The 19,598-nt window shown below is 42.4% G+C and overlaps 1 protein-coding gene across 5 annotated transcripts in view; it reads left to right on the forward strand.

Annotated features, from left to right (window-relative positions):
• Positions 1–255: 255 nt before the first annotated feature.
• Positions 256–19,598, forward strand: part of arhgef9a (Cdc42 guanine nucleotide exchange factor (GEF) 9a) — a 49,170-nt gene continuing 29,827 nt past the window's right edge. For 2 of the 5 annotated variants that reach the window (XM_078169221.1, XM_033633047.2), the window contains exons 1-5: positions 257–563; positions 1,865–3,544; positions 4,702–5,040; positions 5,851–5,977; positions 6,089–6,192. In XM_078169221.1, coding sequence (XP_078025347.1) covers positions 1,937–3,544; positions 4,702–5,040; positions 5,851–5,977; positions 6,089–6,192 — 2,178 coding nt within the window. In that variant the 5' untranslated portion in view covers positions 257–563; positions 1,865–1,936. Of the gene's footprint in view, positions 564–1,864; positions 3,545–4,701; positions 5,041–5,850; positions 5,978–6,088; positions 6,193–19,598 lie in introns of all 5 variants that reach the window. The other 3 variants (XM_033633048.2, XM_078169222.1, XM_033633046.2) reach the window with 2 other exon arrangements.

Consider the following 19,598-nt stretch of genomic DNA (forward strand, 5'->3'; position numbering starts at 1 on the left):
AGTAAATATGAAAATAGTTCTGGACTTGAATGAAGTGAGGGATAAAAACAGGATTACAGTAAAAGCTCAGTAAAGCATTCCATTATAATATAATATAAGTAGTAAATTTGCTATTAGCCCAAAACAGACATAATTAAGTACAATTTTCATGTGTTTCAGAGTGTGTAGCTATGTGTGTGTGCGTGCCTGTGTGTATGAGTGCGTTTAGGGTGTGTTGGTGTGTGTGTGAGTGTGTGTGCTGCCCTGTCTGCGTGAGAGCTTTATCACAAATCAGAGTGTCGGCGTCTGCAGGAGCTTACAGGGCAAGAGTTCACCGGTCTGTCGCTAACTCGGGGAGTTTCTCTCAGTTTGATGATAGCTGACGAAGTTTACAGGCAAAGAGACAACAACACATGAGAACTACGAAGAAGGAGTCGCTGCCCGCAACATAACTTCAGCCTTACTCATGGATATAAGTTGAGCCCGTCAAATACACTGGATACGTTTGAAAGGCGGCGTTTTCATTATTGGCTCCACTGACGGCAGCGACGATGCCCATTTAAACCGGGGGAAGTTTTCTGCGGGTAAGTGAACAGCTTTAACGGATACATTTAAAGTGGCGTCGGGAGACACGGTTTATTTTTCGCGGGTATAACTTGATAAACAACTTTTTTGGAGTTAGTTGACCGGCTAACAGTTTTGTTAACTCACGCTAAACCAAATTATGAAGCAATTTCACAAATTATTTTATTCATATTCGGAAACTTGCTGTAACTTTAACGTTTATTGACGCCATTTTTAAAAATAAGACATAACTCTTAACCGCCCAGCCCAACATAACGTTAACCTGTCACTGCTAGCTAACGTTAGGAACTGTCAGTTGAAGATGGAGACAGAGATGCAATTCACTGTGAGTTTTGTGACAGTTTATCACTGACTTATGGTAAAAAACGACAGAAAATGTTGTTTTTCATGTGAATTTTAGTAGTGTATGTCATTATAACCAAGCAGACCGTACAACAGGTGAATAAAATAATCAGAATAACTGATATTCAAGTAAAGAGACGTCATATTGTATATTTAAATGCTAAAATAAGTGCTTCCTAATGTGTCTGACAGGAGACTGTCATTGTAAACTGACATTTTTACATTTTTTGAGTGACAGCACAGTCCCTCAATAATGCTCTTAAAAAGCTTATCAGTTAAAAAAGCCTACTAATTAAATTGTGACATTCTGTGAAAAGGCCAGCCACATCTTTGGTGATGATCTCATGTAACAACAAAGAGCCCATGCTGGAGGCCCCAATTACACCAGATGCTTCCATACATTAAAGGGATTATGAAATGGGGGTAATTAACATGTAGTAGTGTAGCACTTGCCGAGCATATTCCTCCTCAGAAGGAGCTTATCTGAGCTGTGATGATGTCACAGCCGGAGCAGGCCTGAAATAACCAGACATCTCTGTAGTGAGTGTTTCCATGACAACACAGCCTCCTGGTTTAAATGGTGGACGGGGGACTGTGTCTCAAATAATTACTTTGGATATTATGGACCGAATATGGGGGGGGAGGGTGGTGTTTGTGGCTGTTGACTCACCATACAAAAGCCCTTGTCTGAGAATCACAAAATGAGACCTCCGCTGCGCTCACTGTGTTTTACTGGTTAAGAAGCACTACTATTATTCCTGAACATTTGACCTCCTATGTAGGTAAAATACAGCTGACCCTCCACTGAGATTTTTTATTATAATGTATTAGGCATTTATGGCAAACATCTAGAGACAGACAAACAGACAGAACAAGACAGAATGAGCATGATATGAAAGGATGAGGCAGTCAGTTTAATGTCAAACTACTGAATAAAAATGTGGTTTTGTTCCTCCAGGTGTTTGAGAGAGAGAGGCCCGAGACATGATGTCCATTGGAGCTGATAGCTGACACTGTAGAATGAGAGAGGATGGAACAGACAGACAGCCCTGCCCCTGTGAGCAACAACCCTAATGGGTTTGTCAACCGAGTGTTTAATGTTTCTCTGGATGTGGAGAATGAGACCAGCAGTGTTTATATTCAGGAGACTGGGCCAGGGCCTGCAGAGGGGCAGGGGGAGACCCAGGCTGCCTCTTCTCAGACCCCTGTCAAGGACAGACAGGAGGTCAACCGGAGGCCCCGTGCCACAGGGGGCATCTGGAAGATCTTGAACCGAAAGAGAGCTGTCGCAGAGCTGGAGCGCAGACCCCACTCCATGATCCTGCCGGGGGAAGCTTCCATCCCTAAACTCTCGTTTGCTGACAAAGTTCGCTCCTTCAAGAAGCTTAAATCCCCCTCTGTGTTTAGAGGGAAATCGGGAAAATTGTCTACTGCCAAGTTCAGCAGCTCCTTGGTGGATGAGGAATCTTTCTGCCGCGACATTGGCACTCCTCAGCAGTCCAGTAGGAGCACACTTAGGCACCGTGGCAAGAGGCACTCGTATGCTGGCCACACAGCAGAATTTGACTGCTCATTTGAAGACATCGACCTCACAGCTCCTATAGACGGCCACCAGCCCACTGTATTGGGAGAGGCTGTGACTCAGAATGGTTGTAAACCACCAGAAAGAGTGTGCTATACTAAAAGAAGCCAGAACAACTCATCCAACTGTAACAAAACAGCTGCAGGCTGTGAAGAGCCTAGCATTAAAGGTAGCCCAGGCACCCACCAGCGTAGAGGAAGGAGGCACAAAGATGTGTGGAGTTACCTGAGGAGGATTTCCCTGTTGGGGAAGGCCAACCCTGTCTATTCAGAGAGAAGCTTTGACTCTGAGCTTCACTCTTTGGACAAAACCATGGACTCAGACTATGGTTCTGTAGACTTTGAGAGTGTCAGGGACTTTCACCCACCGACCCCAAAACAGTCTGACACCAAGGGGCACTTTGGTGGTCTGTTCAAATTTTTCAACAGTGTAGCAGAGACAGCTAGAAAATGGCGGACAACATCCCATTCCTTCTCTCCTCCAGAGGGAGAGAGGACACCGATAAGCTCTCCACGGGCCCCACCGCCCACAGCGGACAACATTCACAGTGTATCCCTGACACTCCACAGTGAAGGACTACCAACATCCAAGCCTATTCCATCATCACCAGTGACCGCTAAATCCTCACAATCTAGTAGCCTTGACAGTGAGGCTCCAGCACCTGTGACAGGTGGACGATCCCCTAAGGTGGTCCTGCAAGCCTTTAGGCCATGTTCAGGATCTCGAGCTGTCAATGGCCTTCAGAGTTCTGAGGGCACAAACAAACATATAGACAGAGAGACAAACCACAGATCCACAGCCATAGTAGAAAATCGTGTCCCTGAGTCAGGTCCAACAACAGAGACTAAAACAGAAGCAGAGGTTGAAACAGATCCATTTAACTGGCTCTGTCAAGTGGAAAAGGTAGAGGGACAGACAGGAAATGACCAGAATTCCAGGGATGTTCCACCTGAACCCCCCCAGATACAGGAAGTGAATGTCCAATCACAACAAGGTGATAAAGAGAGCACAACCAATAGCGTACCAGGATCAGATTCCACAGAGGAAATATTCAAGGTATGTGACTTCAGATACAAAATGAGCTGTGCTAATTACCAGCCTCTGAATGTTAATAAATCCATTTGTTAATGAAGTCGATAATTTGTGTTGCTAAGCCACTGAGTTGTTTTAAGAGAACAGCATTTTTATGTGTAATGTGTCTCACATTTATGCCATAACCACATTCCATTGCAGGCTTTTTTCCACATCATTAACATCGCCAAAAGCATGCAACATGTAATTACTGCATAAATGCTCAAAATATCATTTATGTAACTGTTAACCATGGCCATTCTTTTGCTTCTTAAAATCATCAACAACAAACCAGACTGTAAATAGCACCAGAGCTGTTACTCATTTCTTCTTAATATAAGTCCTAGGTGTGGTTCATTAACTGTCAGGGAGAAACAAAAACATTCAAGACACCAGCCTGTGAGGACATGCATCGGGCACCTACTCTACAGTTGTCCTTTTGCCCCATCTGTTGGAGAGAGGAGGAAACAGTCAGTAATTACAACCGTGGACAACATCATAATAGTTTTTCCTTTCAAGCTTAGCCAGCCTTGTGTAGCATGCAAGGAAACCCTATTTCCCATAAAGCTGGCCATGTGCGACTGCAGTAGCCCAAGAGCTCTGTGACGTCTGCGCTTCATGACGGCACCCTTCCTGTCTCACTCCAGTGAAGGCATTAGTCATCCCCCTTCTAGTCACACCAACGAGTCAGGACATGTTAGCCTTAACTCCCAATGACAAAATCAGATGTGACATCTCAATACTCAGCACACTTTCATAGGGGTTTATTATGCAAGGGCTGTGGGAATCTGTGTTTTGGGAAGGGTGTTAATGTGCAGTCCTACACTAATTTAGGAAAAATGATGGCACCAGGAAAATCCTCCTCCCTAATCACCCTCTGTTTACACATTAAATCCACCTGTCTATTGTATTTTTTTCTGCTCTGAAGTTTAACTGCCATTCAGGGGCTTTCTTGGCACTTGTGGATAGCTACTGATCCACTGCAATTAGGAATATGAGCTCATGGCTAGTAGAATCTTTTGAAATGAAATGAGGTATATTTTGTTGAATCTTTAGAGACATCCCTCCCAATTCCCAACACAAGAAATGCATTGTTGCACCTTTATCTGGGCCAAATTGCTGAGTATCTGTGCCAATCACAGCTGTGTGAGCAGATTGCCAACCAGACAGGCTGCGGTGTAAGACAGCCGTGCTCAGCCATGCCCCACTCTAGCACAGAGAAGACCTCTGTACCTCACAAGCCGCTGCGCCATCGTCCTCGCCCGGCCTCAGCTGTACTGGACCTGTGGAGGCCCAACCCAGACCGAGATCTCTTCCACCATTATAGTGAGGTTGGCTCGCTATGCCGGCGGAGACGCAGGCCTGCACCCACCATACAACAATCTCCGAGGCAGAGACGGACGGCTGCTCGCTCCAGGCCTTGCTCTGTCATAGAGACCAGTGTTACTAGGGAGATGCAATCCACGGAGCTACACCACAGAGTAAGATGTCAAATACAGACACAGGCATTCATGCATTATTTTACTGGGAGTAAATATACAAACACTGAGATGAGGATGACAAATAGGCAGTCCCATACATACGTAAATACACATTAATACTGAGTAAATGATGTATATACAGTAGACATAAATACATCACATTGATGCTGAAAAAATTAAAGTTGGAGGTCAGAGTCTCACTAGTAGTCTCTACCAACTCACTGATAAATATAGCCCAAGCCCATAATGAATCAAACACACACTACAGACTTTGAAGGGCAGTCCAGTACTAACCCAGTATTTATACACCACTCACTGTTAGTTGCAACAATGCATGCATGCTCTGCCCCATTTATAGAGGCCTGTATTTCTGGATTCTGCTTTTCCCTCAGCTCACTTCCCCCTCTCCCTCTTTTTCTCTCCCTCTCTCACTCTTTCTTTCTCCTTTCTTTCTTTGTGGCTTCTCTTTCTCTCTCCCTCACTCTCGGTCTTTCTCTGTCGCCAATTTTCTGCCTCATCGCTCCCATAAGCTCTACCTCTCATTGCCCTAACTCAGAGTCAGTTCATCTTAACCTGAGAGACTGCCCAGTTGGCATGATGTATAGTCTCTCATGGTTTGCTGCAGGGCATGCACACTAACCAGTGCACCAGAATAGACTGCTTGCTGGATGTGAAATACTTTAATTCACTGCAAAAAAGGGGGACAAGGCAGTAAGGAAAAATTGTTTTAAAGTGAAGGTCAGGGGGATGTGTGCATCAAAGTAACTGTATGGAATATAGGAGATGCCCTAACTACTCAGTACCCTCTAGGCCTTGTCTCGCCCCCTGGGTGTGTCACCGTTAGAGCCCCCACTAAAGATAACTATCCAGCGGTGCCGCTCCCTGCCGCTACCCCCCAGCACTCTCACAGCCTTGGCACTGCTCCTGCCTCAATCAGGTACCATTGCATGTTTTTTTATTTGACATTAATATGCAGACTGTTGATTAATGTGTGTTTGTTAAATTGATCATCTGTTTGCCTGTCTGTCTGCACACATCTGTCCCCTAGACATGACTCAGACGTCATCGGTGCGTCTGCGGTCTGGAGGCTCTGGCAGCTGCAGGAGGAGGAGACTGTTAAGACCTGGTTCAGAGCCACTGCAGGTCAATGTTGTAAGTCGAACACACGCCCTCATAAACACATGCACATGAATACAGATTGTCACTACTCTTCTTTCTGTCAAGCTATGAAGGCCTTTAAAGTGATTAATGAAAAAACACTATGTACTGATTTCTAAGTATTGTGGCCACTATATGTATGACATTGACTACCTGTGCACACACACATACATGTCACAGTATGTTCGCCTGTTTCATATACGAGCAGATGTAGATGAGATAATCAGACATATAATAGAGTAGGAGTATGATAAATACTGTTAATATAGAGATAACAGAGCACTGGTTAATGTTTCATCACATAATGAAGGAATTGATCCATGAAGATGGTGGCCATGTGGATTAATGTTATCCAGTGCCCTTAGGCCATTACTCATCCTGAATTTGACACCCAGCATTTCAGATGTTTTTTAAATCTTACTAGAACGCATGCAGACAAATGCAGAAAGAGGAATGACATTGAATAGTTTTCCTATACCTGGTGTGCTGAAATCTACAGGAAGTGTTAACGTGTCTTTGTCAGTTGTGTAAAATTAGCTTCAGAGTACGTCGGAGCCGTACTACTCAGGAAGTGAAACCAGGCATTTCAGAATTGGTGCTTTGATGTGCAAGTGGCCTCAGGGGGATTCTACTGGAAGGAGATGCAGAGTTTTTCTGAAACATCCTGACGGGGTAGTGAACATTTCTGGGGCTGTGTCCAACATCTATACCTACAGAACTGCAATGCATAGGGCTCAGCACGATTTACATTATTGTTTGATCATACTAAATTGAATCTCTGCTTAGTCCCACGTGAAAGCTTTCATCGACTCATTTTTCGTCTTTCATGGAGTGAAGAGCAACATGCTGAATGTTTTATAGCATGGTTCATTCAAAAATCTTAAATGCATATTCATCAGCATTTAGTACCAGAAGAGTATTTTCCCTCCATAATACATAAGAAAAAAATGTTCAGTGTCATTTAAGAATGAGTGTGTGCACAGTGCTGTTAAACTATGTGGGTAGAGCTCATATTTTCTACACTAGACTCAAATTCAAACTATTTACAAGGAGTCAGTAAGGATTAACCACAACATTTGCAGTACAATAAGCAGTCCATTTTCATGAGAGATGCTGTCTGCTCAGCTGCTGAATACTGAGCCCCGGGCTTTTGGTCCTGGCACGTCTCTGGCATTGAAATTTAGTAAACTGTGTCTTTGATGAAGTAATACTACTGCATTTAAGCTTTGATTATAACTTTTTTCTTGTTGGTCTAAATAGTGTTTGTGAGCCGCTGCACGTTGTTGCCATGACACTCGCTGGCTCCTGTTCATCTTCTTGCTTCTATCTTTAGGCAGCCTTTTTAAGTGTGAGCTAAATAGAGAAAGTGTGTGGGTGAGAGAGAGAAAAAGGGGTGGGAGAGAAACAGAGAGGGGAAGAGAGATGCTCCCTTTGTATGTGCACTTTTGTGTCGTGCCCCTCCCCTGGGGTAGGGAACATGGACTCATAACACTGGAAATGCCTTGTATGTGTGTTTGAATGGCAAGGGAAGTTCATTTGTAGCAAATGCTGGGATTTATGACTGCATCTTGAGCATAGTGGTGGCATTATATATATATATATATATATATACTGTATATAATTATGTATACTGTATATGCATAATATGACATAACATGGTAACGCAGCTGTAGTGCAGTCTCATGGATGGATGATGCTTCAACATTAAATCTGTGTGTCGCTGTCTTATTTCTGGTAAGTCATGCATTGTTTATATGGTATGGATCTCATGTCAGAATCGGATCTGTTGTTTGTGATACAGTGCAGCGTATACAGTCTTCCTGTTAGGATGACTGCTGGAACCTAGAGGCCGCAGGCAGAGAGAAAGCATTCTCACTGCAGTGGATTAACTGCTAATGCTGACGCCTCTCTTCTCCCTTTCATTTAAATGGATTTCTCCCCCAGTCACTGCCCTCTTTCTCCTCTCCTCTCCTCTCCTCTCCTCTCCTCTCCTCTCCTCTCCTCTCCTCTCCTCTCTCAAACACTTAGCAATGGCAGTCTTTGTTAATTCCTATGCAGATGAGAGGACAGTTTCCTGTGTGTTACTAATGCTGTGCCCGAAGCTCTGCTGTCAACTTGTCAGAAAAGGGGACTGTCTTATTAAGGGCTTCATGCAGATTAGGAGTTTCAAGAGAAATCTTATATGATTAAGTTTGGGCTAACCTAGGTCTGTCTGGTCATAATCACATTATGCAATGCTATCTATTTATTATGAACGCATGAGTCAGCAGGCAGTGGCTAGTTGGGCAAACAGTGGGGCAGTGATGAAAAAGGACAACTACTTATGCACGCGCTTTTATACGCATGTGGGGAGCACCAGTGCTCATATGTTAATTTGACCACGTAGACTCTGTTTGTATCTGCCTCTGAGGCCTCAGCGCCTGTGATACACCCTTTTCACTCTGACACACACATACTCTTCACGTGCTCTCCTGATGTATTCAGAATTCATCTGTCAGGGCGTGTGAGTCATTGCATTGACGACTTCATTATTTGGTGAGGAATGAATAGCACCGGCCAGTGATATCTCTGTCAAACACACTGTGAATGTGTGGCATTTGTTTCACCCCGGGCTTTATTTTAGAGACGAAGACAAACCACAGGAATAGGTCTTCCTCAAAATAACTGCATGCATGTGCAGTCTGCACTCTGAGCCACAGGCGACTTAGAATCCTTTATCAGTGTTCATTCAACATCGTTCCCCTGCCAAGGTACAGGCAGGTATCCGCTGTGACTTACTGCAGCCACCAGCTAACACTGTTTTGTAGGATGCAGTGGGCTCTAATAAATAGTAGTGCCACTGACTGAATCTGAGCAGGTGGTTGTGTCAGAGCCTCCCTAGGCTGTTTCTTCCAAAGAATGGGTTTCTGCCTGTCAGGTGTGTGTGTTGTTGTTGTTGTTGTATGCATAGGCGTGTGACTCCATGCTTATGTGGGGTGTGTGTGTGTATTGGTGTGTGTTGCAGAGACAGACAGATAGGCTCAGGGCATTTTCTCTTATATAACTGTTGAGAGGGTTTCCTTTGCTCCCTACAAAAGCCATTTCCACTTTTATTTCAGATGGCTGCATGTTCTCAGGGACTGGAGGAACAGTGCTGTGTGTTAATTCTCTTACTCACTGGTGTATCCTGTTTTACAGTATCTCCATGTTATGCTGCATATTTTGTCAGATCATGCGTGCCTGTGCATGTGCGGATTTGTGTTTGTGCTGTCTTGGGAGCACGTTCTGTTTTATACCTCATCAGGGCCAGTATTTCTACCCTTCCATCATCACTCCTAAATATGGAATGCCACTGCCACAGTAGGACAGTGGGGATATATTGGTGGATGGCTTCAGCAGTGTCACAACATGCAGTGATTTTTTTTTTGGTTATGAGACTATTTAAGGCCTTAGGCACTCCGGTGCTTGTTATCCAGCATCAGTTGTATCATTTGTGATCGTTTTCCCAGGCTGCTCAGGTGATTTTACCCACAGTCATGAGCTCCTGCTGTTTGCGTAATACGCTGTTTATTTTCATGGCTATTTGACAGGTGCATATTGGGGAGAGAGACTTTTTCTAGTCTTAAGTCAACACAGAAGAATGTCACCTTGTGTTGGGTAATGTGATGATCCCTTATTATCTGACAGGCCCATCTTGGAGCAGACACCCCACAGGCTAAAATGTGTTACTGGTGCCTTTCACAGGGAGATTTTTATGTATTAATTCCACTGATAGCTTTCACTGTAGCCATTTTCTTCACTCGACTATAATAGCCTAGAATTGGATATTTTAATGTCTCGTTACAATGTCATTTCTCCTTCCCTCTCTACCAATCATTGCTCTGTAGAGAGGAGGTCATGTGACCCAGGCCCTGCCAGTATTTAGGGGCACCTGGAGGTTGCTCAGTGTCCTCTCAGATGCATGTTCTTCATATATGCTTGCAAGCAACTGGGCAAATTTTTGTTTTGGGGCTGTATAAATTAAACTGACGTGACTTGACATTAGTACAATCATAATAATAATTCAGCTTCAGCTGCGGAGGTTGGAAAAAACGCACAAAATACTTAACATTTTTGACACTGCATCGGTCTCTCTCTTGCTCAAGGCTTATGTCAGTAACCTAATTAGCCCTTCCTAAGCCCCAATAACAGTTAAGCAAGCTTGGTCCCCAGCAGAACCTTGGTCAACTCCCCCCTTTCATTTTATACTATGCTGTGTGCAGGTTTGTCAATGTTGAATTGAAAACCAATGATTGTCAGCCACAAAAGATAATGTTTTGTTTATTCCTACTCACAATAAACTTACATTTAATATTACTTACATTTAAAATGAATATTCTATTAAACATAATTTGGCCATTGCTATGCACATTGCTATTATATTCATGGTCAGCTCTCATAATCGCTAAAAACGTTTTACAGATGTAATCAACAGTGACATTGGGGGCAAAAACAGACAAAACTAGGCAGTGGAATATTTACACTCACCCATGGTGCCAATACATTATTCAGACCTGATTAGGGGTTGTCAGCTTGCTGTTTTGTCAACATACAGGCTAATATCTGCAGGCTGTTGTCTAGGGGATCATGTGTGTTTTGCATAAATTGTCTGTTGTTTTAAAACGGCGCCAACTCAACCTGCCTTAAAATTTCCCACAAATAATACACACATGCATCGTTTTCAGTACTTTCACTGTCAACCAACCGGTGACCTGTTGCTTACTCCTCCATAGTACTCCTCCATATTTGAGTATATTTTATATTTACTTAAATAGGCATCACACTAATATGTAATATTTACTGTGATAACTCTGGACTTTTGTATGAGCTCAGACAATCATCCTTTAAATGGACAATGAATTTTAGACAGAATATGTTATGAAACATGTTATTTTTGTACATTTAAAACTAGGCAACTGCTGTGACTTAAATATACGGTAATTGAGTATTTGTGCCCTGAATAGAATATGTAGTTCTGACCCTGGTCACTTTGTCCCGGTCCTAAAATAATGAGACAAAAGCTAACTACCTGTACGGTGTTCTGCTAGTTAGAATGTATCCTGCAGGGCTCTGTGAAAGATGGGCTGGATTTTTCTGGCAGCTGCCACTTCTTGTGTACATTATTTAGCTTAACTTTCTGCCTCTGACCTCCCTGGCTCCCTGCTACACCACATGCAGCGTCAGAGAAAACCCTTCATCACATACTTGTATTATGCAACCCCCTTGCTCCTTGTACTTCTCCCTCATTCCCCCTCTCCATCCGCCTCCCTTTCTTCCTGACCTCAGAGCTCGTCATCCCCTCCCCTCATCACTTCCATCTCTCTTTTCCCCTCTCCTCAGATCAAGTTTTCTCTCCCCCACTGTCGTTTCTTTGCTACCTCACCTCACCTCCCCACTATTCACTCCATCTCATTCCTCCCTCCAGGCATGTGAAAACACCTGCTTCTTGCGGCTTGGGATGTGTGTGTGAGTATGAGAGCATGCAAGTTTCTATGTGCATCCATGCCTGTGTGCAGTCATATATTTTAAATTTTGGAAGTTTGTTAGCGAATGTTCTACAGGACAGCAATATGTCAGGTGGAGTCTATAAAGTCTTTGATGGCAGGAATTGACCTATCAACAAGCAGTAAGGTGCTGAGAAACACAGAATGCCAAACAACCCTGCACCCAAATATCGTTTCACTGCAGAGTTTTGCATTTCAATCCGATGTTCTGCTTTTGAACTCTTGTGGCGTGGAGGCAGTGAGAATGTAAAATCGTTTTAGCTCGGAGGACAGGTGGAGCTGTAGATATTCTTAACCAAGCCCCTTTTGTAGTGAGTTACAGTGGGAATGATGGTTTATTAGAATAGGTGAGTAGGCTGTTTATTACCAACCTCTCAGATGATTTGACTAGCGTTAGCAAAATTATTACAATAAAAATCTAAATATACCCTGCTCGCAAAGAGACACAGTGCAAATATCCAATAAACACGACATGCAAATGCAACAGCTAGAAAACTCAGGAAGGATGGGAAGACACTACTGCTCTTACCTCCCAGAGTTTGGGGCCGCAGGTGGCTGACAGCGCTCTGATGAATGATGACACTAGCGAGCACGCTCAGTACAACCAGCACAGTAAAGCAGTGCTGGCTGAGGCAACCAACCAAATCCAAGCATAGGTCATTTGATTTTATCCCTCACACCACAGCTGGGCTCTGAAATGACCAATCGTAGGGCTTTAATTAAGTACACACTGGCACTGATGCTGAACAGAAAGATAGATAAATAACAGTCTGTATTTTCAGCAGTGTTCCTTAATGCTTCCTTTTTGTTGCAGTTGGTAAAAAGCTACAATGCTGTCTTTGGGGAGCTTGTTACAGTGTCTTTTAGCACAGGCACTGTTTCCCCTCTATGGGAAATTTTAGAGAAATCTCAGACTGACTACACCTTCACTGAAGAGTGGGGAGCTTTAGGGATTTCAGGTTGTCAGTCTTAATGGATATGTGAGGGACGCAACGTGTTCAAATGAGGTTGAGCCCACTGGTCAGAGAAGAAGAGGGCCAAATACATTTACATGTTGCCTAAATCTAATTAGTGAAGTAATGTAGATAAAATTCACTGCAGTAGAAGTGGAATTATAATGCACATAATCTGATTATATACCTCTTTTTTTAAAGATATATTGAATATACACTTTCTTGCCCAGAAAAAAATTATAATATTTATACAGCTCTATTTCTTGGCCAAGTGCAGTGACTTGGCCTCGGTTCTCAGCTTCAGTGTGAGCGTAGAATCAAAGTTTCAGCGTCCTCAAGGCTAATGCTGCATTCACATGGAATCAGGGAAAATATAAAGGAAGGAAAAGACATGATGTCAGTGACAGCATTTGAATTTTGCATTGGAGCCAGTCTTTGGTGCTAGTTCTATTAGAGTCAGTGGGGTGGGGCATGGCAATTCACACAATGATCCATCATATCTTTGTTGTTTCATCTGTGACTGAAAAGTCCTTCCACCAGATAAAAAAAACACACATTGTGTGATGTTGACTGACGTTCTTTATTTAAATGTGCCCATTCATTTTCCTGGTTATTGGTCTCGAAAGAGATCATGGGTCTGTCTGTCAGCTGTATATAGCTCAACTCAAGCCCCTGTTTGCACCAAGCTACATCATGATACATGACCAGAAGGGGCAGATCAGGCCTCTTATTACTATTACTGACCAGACTGCAATTATAACCAGATCAATTTATTAATGGCTGCGATTATTATTCTGGCGATTAATTCTCAACGATTAAGCTAGCGAGGCTCTAACATTTGCCATCACTCACCTACACTGCAGCTCCCTGTTTGTGTCTTTTACACCTTGACGAGGATTATTTCCTACTAACGTTAGCGGTTCTATATTCCAATTAATGTAGAACGTCTGCTGGCTAATGTTTGCTAAATAAAGTGCAAATGCTAACTTAGTTAAATGACAAAGTAATATCAATCAAATCAATCAGTCATTTATTTGTCACATGGAAGGTGAAACTCCAGTGAAATGTGATTCCATCAGCTCCTTTAACTTGTGCACTGTAATTTAGTAGTTTTTTGCATCTTCTTACATTGTTGGCTGCTGCTTTATAATTGTCCACGGTTTCTGGCTGTGGAATGATTTAACTGTCTGCACATCCCGACCTCAACAAGACGGCCGAATGGTCACTCCTTCCGAATATGGGCAGCAACTCGCTGCTGCTGCCTCTGAACGTATGCGGTGAAAACCCTAAGCAGGACAGGGACAACACCTCTCATTTCCACCGTCACACCAGTCCTTATTCACTGTAAAGCACTTAACTCCTCTCCTTCTCTCACCAGAATCCTGTGCTCTGTCAGGTCGGCAAATAGAAAGAGTCACCTGGTTGAATGACGCCATCCAGGATTTAGCTAGGTTTTCAGTGAATCAAAGGATTTCACAGCTCCTGATATCTCTGATATCCTGGTAACTGATGCAGCACAGAGGTTGTTCAGTTAATTTCCAAAGTATACAATGGCTGGTGCCCATACTTATCCATCTTTCCTTGATGTTTACTGATGTTTACATTTGAAAACCTCAACCTGGCTAGATAGCAGCTAGTTACAGTCTTTCCAAAAAATGTTGCACCATTCGTTTGCCAAAACACTTGGTCGGAATTAGTGAATCAACTGTGCTCCATCAACCAACACTGACAGGTACACCCAGTGGTTCCAATAAAATTTGGATATTAATAGCGGTACAGGGGCAGTGTGTTGAATTATAGTTCTCTGTGATAAATGCTTTGAGCCATTAATGCCACAGTTAATCCACTTTCCCTTAGCTAATAAAATACCGTTATCAAAGTGGCATAGTAATGACCAAGTTTCTGTCACAGAACTATGGAAAACAGGTGAGAAGTGTATTAAGTTAGCTCCATATTTTATGTTTCTCCTCTGCAAGCTTGTCTTCAAAAGCCTGTTTTTATTCCACAAGAGACTTTATATACCCTAAATTCTGGCAGTGTTTATACAAAGACTTCTTCTCTTTCCTTGCTAAAAATTCACAATGTTATGCAGACTCACTAGGGGCTGACATAAAGAACAGATTCATCTTGTTCTACACTCTCCAGAACACATAGATATTACGCTGGTTTAACATTAAATAATAATTCATTTCACTGGTCCCATGGCTATGTCATGAATGAGTCAGAATATTTCTCCTAGGTCTAGGAATGTTGTGATACCAGTTGTGATGTCTTTAACCCTAATTCCCCCACCCCACTTGGCATGACCTACCTTTCTTATATCTAATCCATCTCATAATATTTCTTAAAATCCTCTATGCCCTGACCCACTGACTTTCCTTTACACCAATAGCCAAATTGAGCTGAACGAATAAACAGCTGATGTCTGAACAATGGTGACAAAACTGCGTTCAGGAAAAGTCCAGCGATTTATTTTTAGGGCACTTTGTGGCTGGAAGGCCTGGGAGGAAGCAGGAAGTCAGTGTGGTTGTCGTGGGGACGGGAGGGGAACAAAAGAATTGGAGCAGACTGGAGGGGAAATGGGTGTGGTGGGCTTTGCCTCCCATTAGCCAAATACCTACTGACCACAAACAGATTCATTTGCTAGCACTGAAATTTGTAGTCTTACTCAGGGAAAGACTTTCTAAAGACGTAGCTCTCTGGCTAAAGGCCAGTAGAGTTAGGACTGACCTCAGAATAGATCCACAGTTAGAACGAAAGAGCTGATCTCAGACCAGTAAATGAACATGAAGGAGAATTGTTGAATTCAGCCAATTCATTATATTTCTACACCGGTTGTATAATGAGTGGGTGTCCAGCAGTATTCATTGCATATGCAGAATTTCAAAGAAAATCTGCAGAAAGAGACGAGATGAATGTCATGAATTAAACTTAGAGAGTTTGACTTGTGCAGTTCTTACTGATGCTGGACTTAATCCTGTGCTTTAAAGATAGAGAAGATCTGGAATATTTCACTGTCTTTCAACTAAAGGTGAGAGGTACAAACATTGTTCCTCATATGGTTGTCAGTGTGGCAGTGATGGATGATGCCAATATTGTAGCAAACGACCGCTGCCTAAAGTAGCATATCCTCCTGCCTATATCCTACCAGGATACTAATAACTATTGTGAGTAGATATTGCCCCGAGGCATACATTTTTGAAGTAGTGCTCTGCAGCAATAGTATAATCACGCCATGCGTTTTTGGCAGCATTGCATCAACCTTATCCGAGGAAGGTGTCGAGGATGTGCTTTGTATTCACATCTGTTTGTAATATTCATTGACAGGATATTGAGGCACACTCGAGGTCTGGACGGATTCCAGTTTGATGACATTAGATTGGCCTCTGTTATTTGCAGATGATCATCTCCCTTTGGCTTAATTGGACTGTGGTATCCAATGTGCACTGGAGTAGTTCCCCTCAAGGGGAAAAAATCTCCCAATCAAGCGGGTGGCGAGCAGCTGCATCCGTGGAAAGGGTTCAGGGTCATTTTCACAAGTGAGAGTGAAGGGCAAGATCTTGAGATTAACTGTCAGTTTGGTGCAGTGGCTGCGGTGATAGACGTGATATTAGACCCTGGTGATAAATAGAGTATGCTGCCACAAAGCAAAGTTCACTTTTTCTGACCCTAACCTAGTTGTAAGCATCGAAAAGTGACAGAAAGGTTGTGATTTCAAATGCAAAGAGCTGCAGTACAAAACAGCACAGTCACCAAAGAAAATGGCATTGTATGTTCTGCAAACCACAAATGCGTTTACATTTGTACATTTCATAGGCATCATATCAACATCTATAAAGTGATGTAGTTCTGATTACATATGAGCTGCAGACCACTGTTAAACAACAAAGCCAGTTGTTATTTGGCGAGAGATTGTGACATTTCTAGCGGCGATTGTGCCACCAAAATTGGGTGTTCTTTAGCAAGACATTGGCAACATTGCCAGTAGCAATTGTGGCGCCAAAACCGGGTATTTTCAGCCAAAGCATTATCTCTTCCTAACCATAAGTTAGGTGGTTTTTGTGCCTATAATTAACCACATCTTAGACACAATGTTGTTGAAACATTAAGAAATGTAAAGTTTAACATATGCACTACACAACAGAGTACAAATGTAACAAAACAGTTGTTTGCAAAAACATACAATACCAACCACTGGACATTAAGTTTCTCTGCAAGATGATTAAAGGAAAGGTTTACTTTCTTTCCACATATTTTCCCACTCTTTTAATACTGTGCTCATATGCCCATGATTTACTCTAATTGTCACTGTAATTGTTCGTCCTGTCCCTGCTAACTGCAATCGATTTCAAAGTAAGAGATTCAGGACAAAGAGGTATTGTGAAGTTTACCTAAAGTTAATATGAGACTTAAGCAGTCCAAGTTTGACAAATCAAGTGGATATCTTCACAATCTTGTTAGTACCAAATTCCTGCATTGTGTTAGTATTGCTCTTTCACAGCTCAGCAAGGAAACACTATATATATATATATATATATATATATATATATATATATATATGTGTGTGTGTGTGTGTGTGTGTGTGTATATATATGTGTATATATACCTTAATCAGTCTGAGACAGCTGAGACAAACCCATGACACAATAGAGTGATCTGCATGCTCTGTTTTACTCTGGACCCTAAGCTTGATAAATGATAGGAAAATTGATAAATGAGTAGATGGATGAGTAGAATAAAGCCTTCACAATCCAGACAGGAAGGAACATTATGCTCTAGATTTTATCTTCACTCATTAATTCATTGTCATCATTAATTTCCATTGGGAAAACTGAAGGGTTTGGTGGAAGCTTTCCATATTTTTTGCTGAAGTGATTTAAAACATTGCTGCACATACAGTGAGGGGACACAATTATATAATACACAGTGCAGTACACAGTAATACAGTGATCCTGCTATAAATACCACCTATTTGAAGCCTAAATCTTGATGCTACAAAGGAATGTTACAAATGCCTGACAAGAAAAACAGCCCTAAAAATGATGCAAGTCATATTGATTAACTACATCTGTACCTGTTGTGCATGTAAATCACGTACAGTAAGTTTAAGTTCAGTCTTATTTAACAAGTGATTCTCTGCTGGAGGGAGATATTCTGCTGTTTTTTCAAACTCTCCCTCTCTTTTGTATATGTATGAGTATATTAGCATTGGTGTCTGTGCAGATTTAGACTTTCAGATGTGACCTTTGTTGTCTAAATGTCAGGGAGATTGGAGAGGGAGCCCACAGAGGTAGGGCAGGCTTATGTAATCTGCTCACTCTGCGTTTCACACACACACACACACACACACACACACACGCACACACACAAGCACAGAGCAAGAAAAAAAGCCTGTTTGAGGACGGTTGTCATATCTCAGCTGCGATGCCTCGTACAGCAACCCTCTGAAAGCCTGGCTTTCAGGAGCCATTGCTTTTATCAGCACGTATGTGCAGAAAGTGCCCTGGAAATTATTTATGGCTTTAAAAATACTGATATAGTGCACTCTTTTGGTGTTATTCTTTTAAACTTATTCTCAGGTCTTTTGATCCATCCCGAAGCTCTCAGCTGAATGTGCCGACAGAGTGTAGTTTGGAGAGGATTTTTGTGTCTGCGCGTGTGTTGGATGGTTGACTAGGTGGTGGCTGGTTTGGGAGTGTGGGGACTGAACTGAACTCATTCTCCTGTATAAATTCATTCATGATCATGTTGTGCTCTCTTCATAATCTGCCAACAATGAGAGGCGCAGGCACCAGGACAAGTGCTGCAGGCCAGGATGCACTCGTGTGTGTGTGATACACCGCTCACCTTAAGTATCACCGTGTAAACATGGAGGCCAAAATAATGATGTGCATGCCACTGGCAAACACGTGCATCAGATGGGAGCTGGAGCCATTTTGTCCTGTCACTCATAACGCTGAGCCTTTTAGAAAAACTGCACCGAAAAACTATGTTTTGAATACCAAACGCTCACCTCCTGTAGGTTTGAAAGGTGGCTCTGAAGTGTGTGCTGCTTGCTCCTTCTTGGGAAACGTCAGCTGCAGTCTGCACAGATCCACAGCAGTTACATTGGATAACAACAGCAGTTTCGTGGCGGAAAAATGTGTCCAAAAATCCACACAAACTTTTCAGAACAGTCCTGAAGCACAACCCACTTCTCTGGTATCCATCCATATGCTCAGTATGTTCCACACAGTCATATTTTTGCCAAAAGATATCAACCCACAACAGAGTTTGTTTATGTTGGCCCTGAGTGTAAAAAGCTAACCAAGCTAGCAGCAACTGCAATGTGTTCATTTAGCCGTATTTTGGTGCAAATGTGACAGTTTGGAACATATTGAGCATATGGAATGGCAGCTGCAGGAGTGGTTTAAGCAGTTTCCACTGACATTTCGATACCTTTTTCCTGCCATGAAGCTGGGTTGCCATTAAAATATATTGTAAAAGGCATTATTTCAAGCTAAATACAGCCTCTGTCCTCTCTAACTTCATGTCCTACTGCTACAAGGACATATCCTTTTTACTTTGAGGGCACAAATGATTAATTCAAGGGATTAATATCCTCGTACAGCTCATTTGTGACCTTTAAAATTATACTGGGCCAAAATGATATTGGTTGTGTTTTTTGTTTTTTTTTTAATGTGAGTGACGCTCAGGAAATTGTTACTTTTTTTCTTTTAAACAATTGTTTCTTTTGTAGACTATGTGTATGTTATGACGTCTTTCTGAGCCTAGGGCTTTACACGATTACCATATTACTTGGAAATGAGATTCACCATAAGTACAGGGCAAATCTCACTGCTTCTGAATATCTTTTCCTGTTCCACAAATTAGTGTTTGTTTAGTTTGGAGGACTGCAGAAAAAAACACCCACTCTAATTGAGGT

This window comes from Epinephelus lanceolatus, chromosome 7 (genome assembly GCF_041903045.1).
Source record: "Epinephelus lanceolatus isolate andai-2023 chromosome 7, ASM4190304v1, whole genome shotgun sequence".
Lineage (NCBI taxonomy): Eukaryota > Metazoa > Chordata > Actinopteri > Perciformes > Serranidae > Epinephelus > Epinephelus lanceolatus.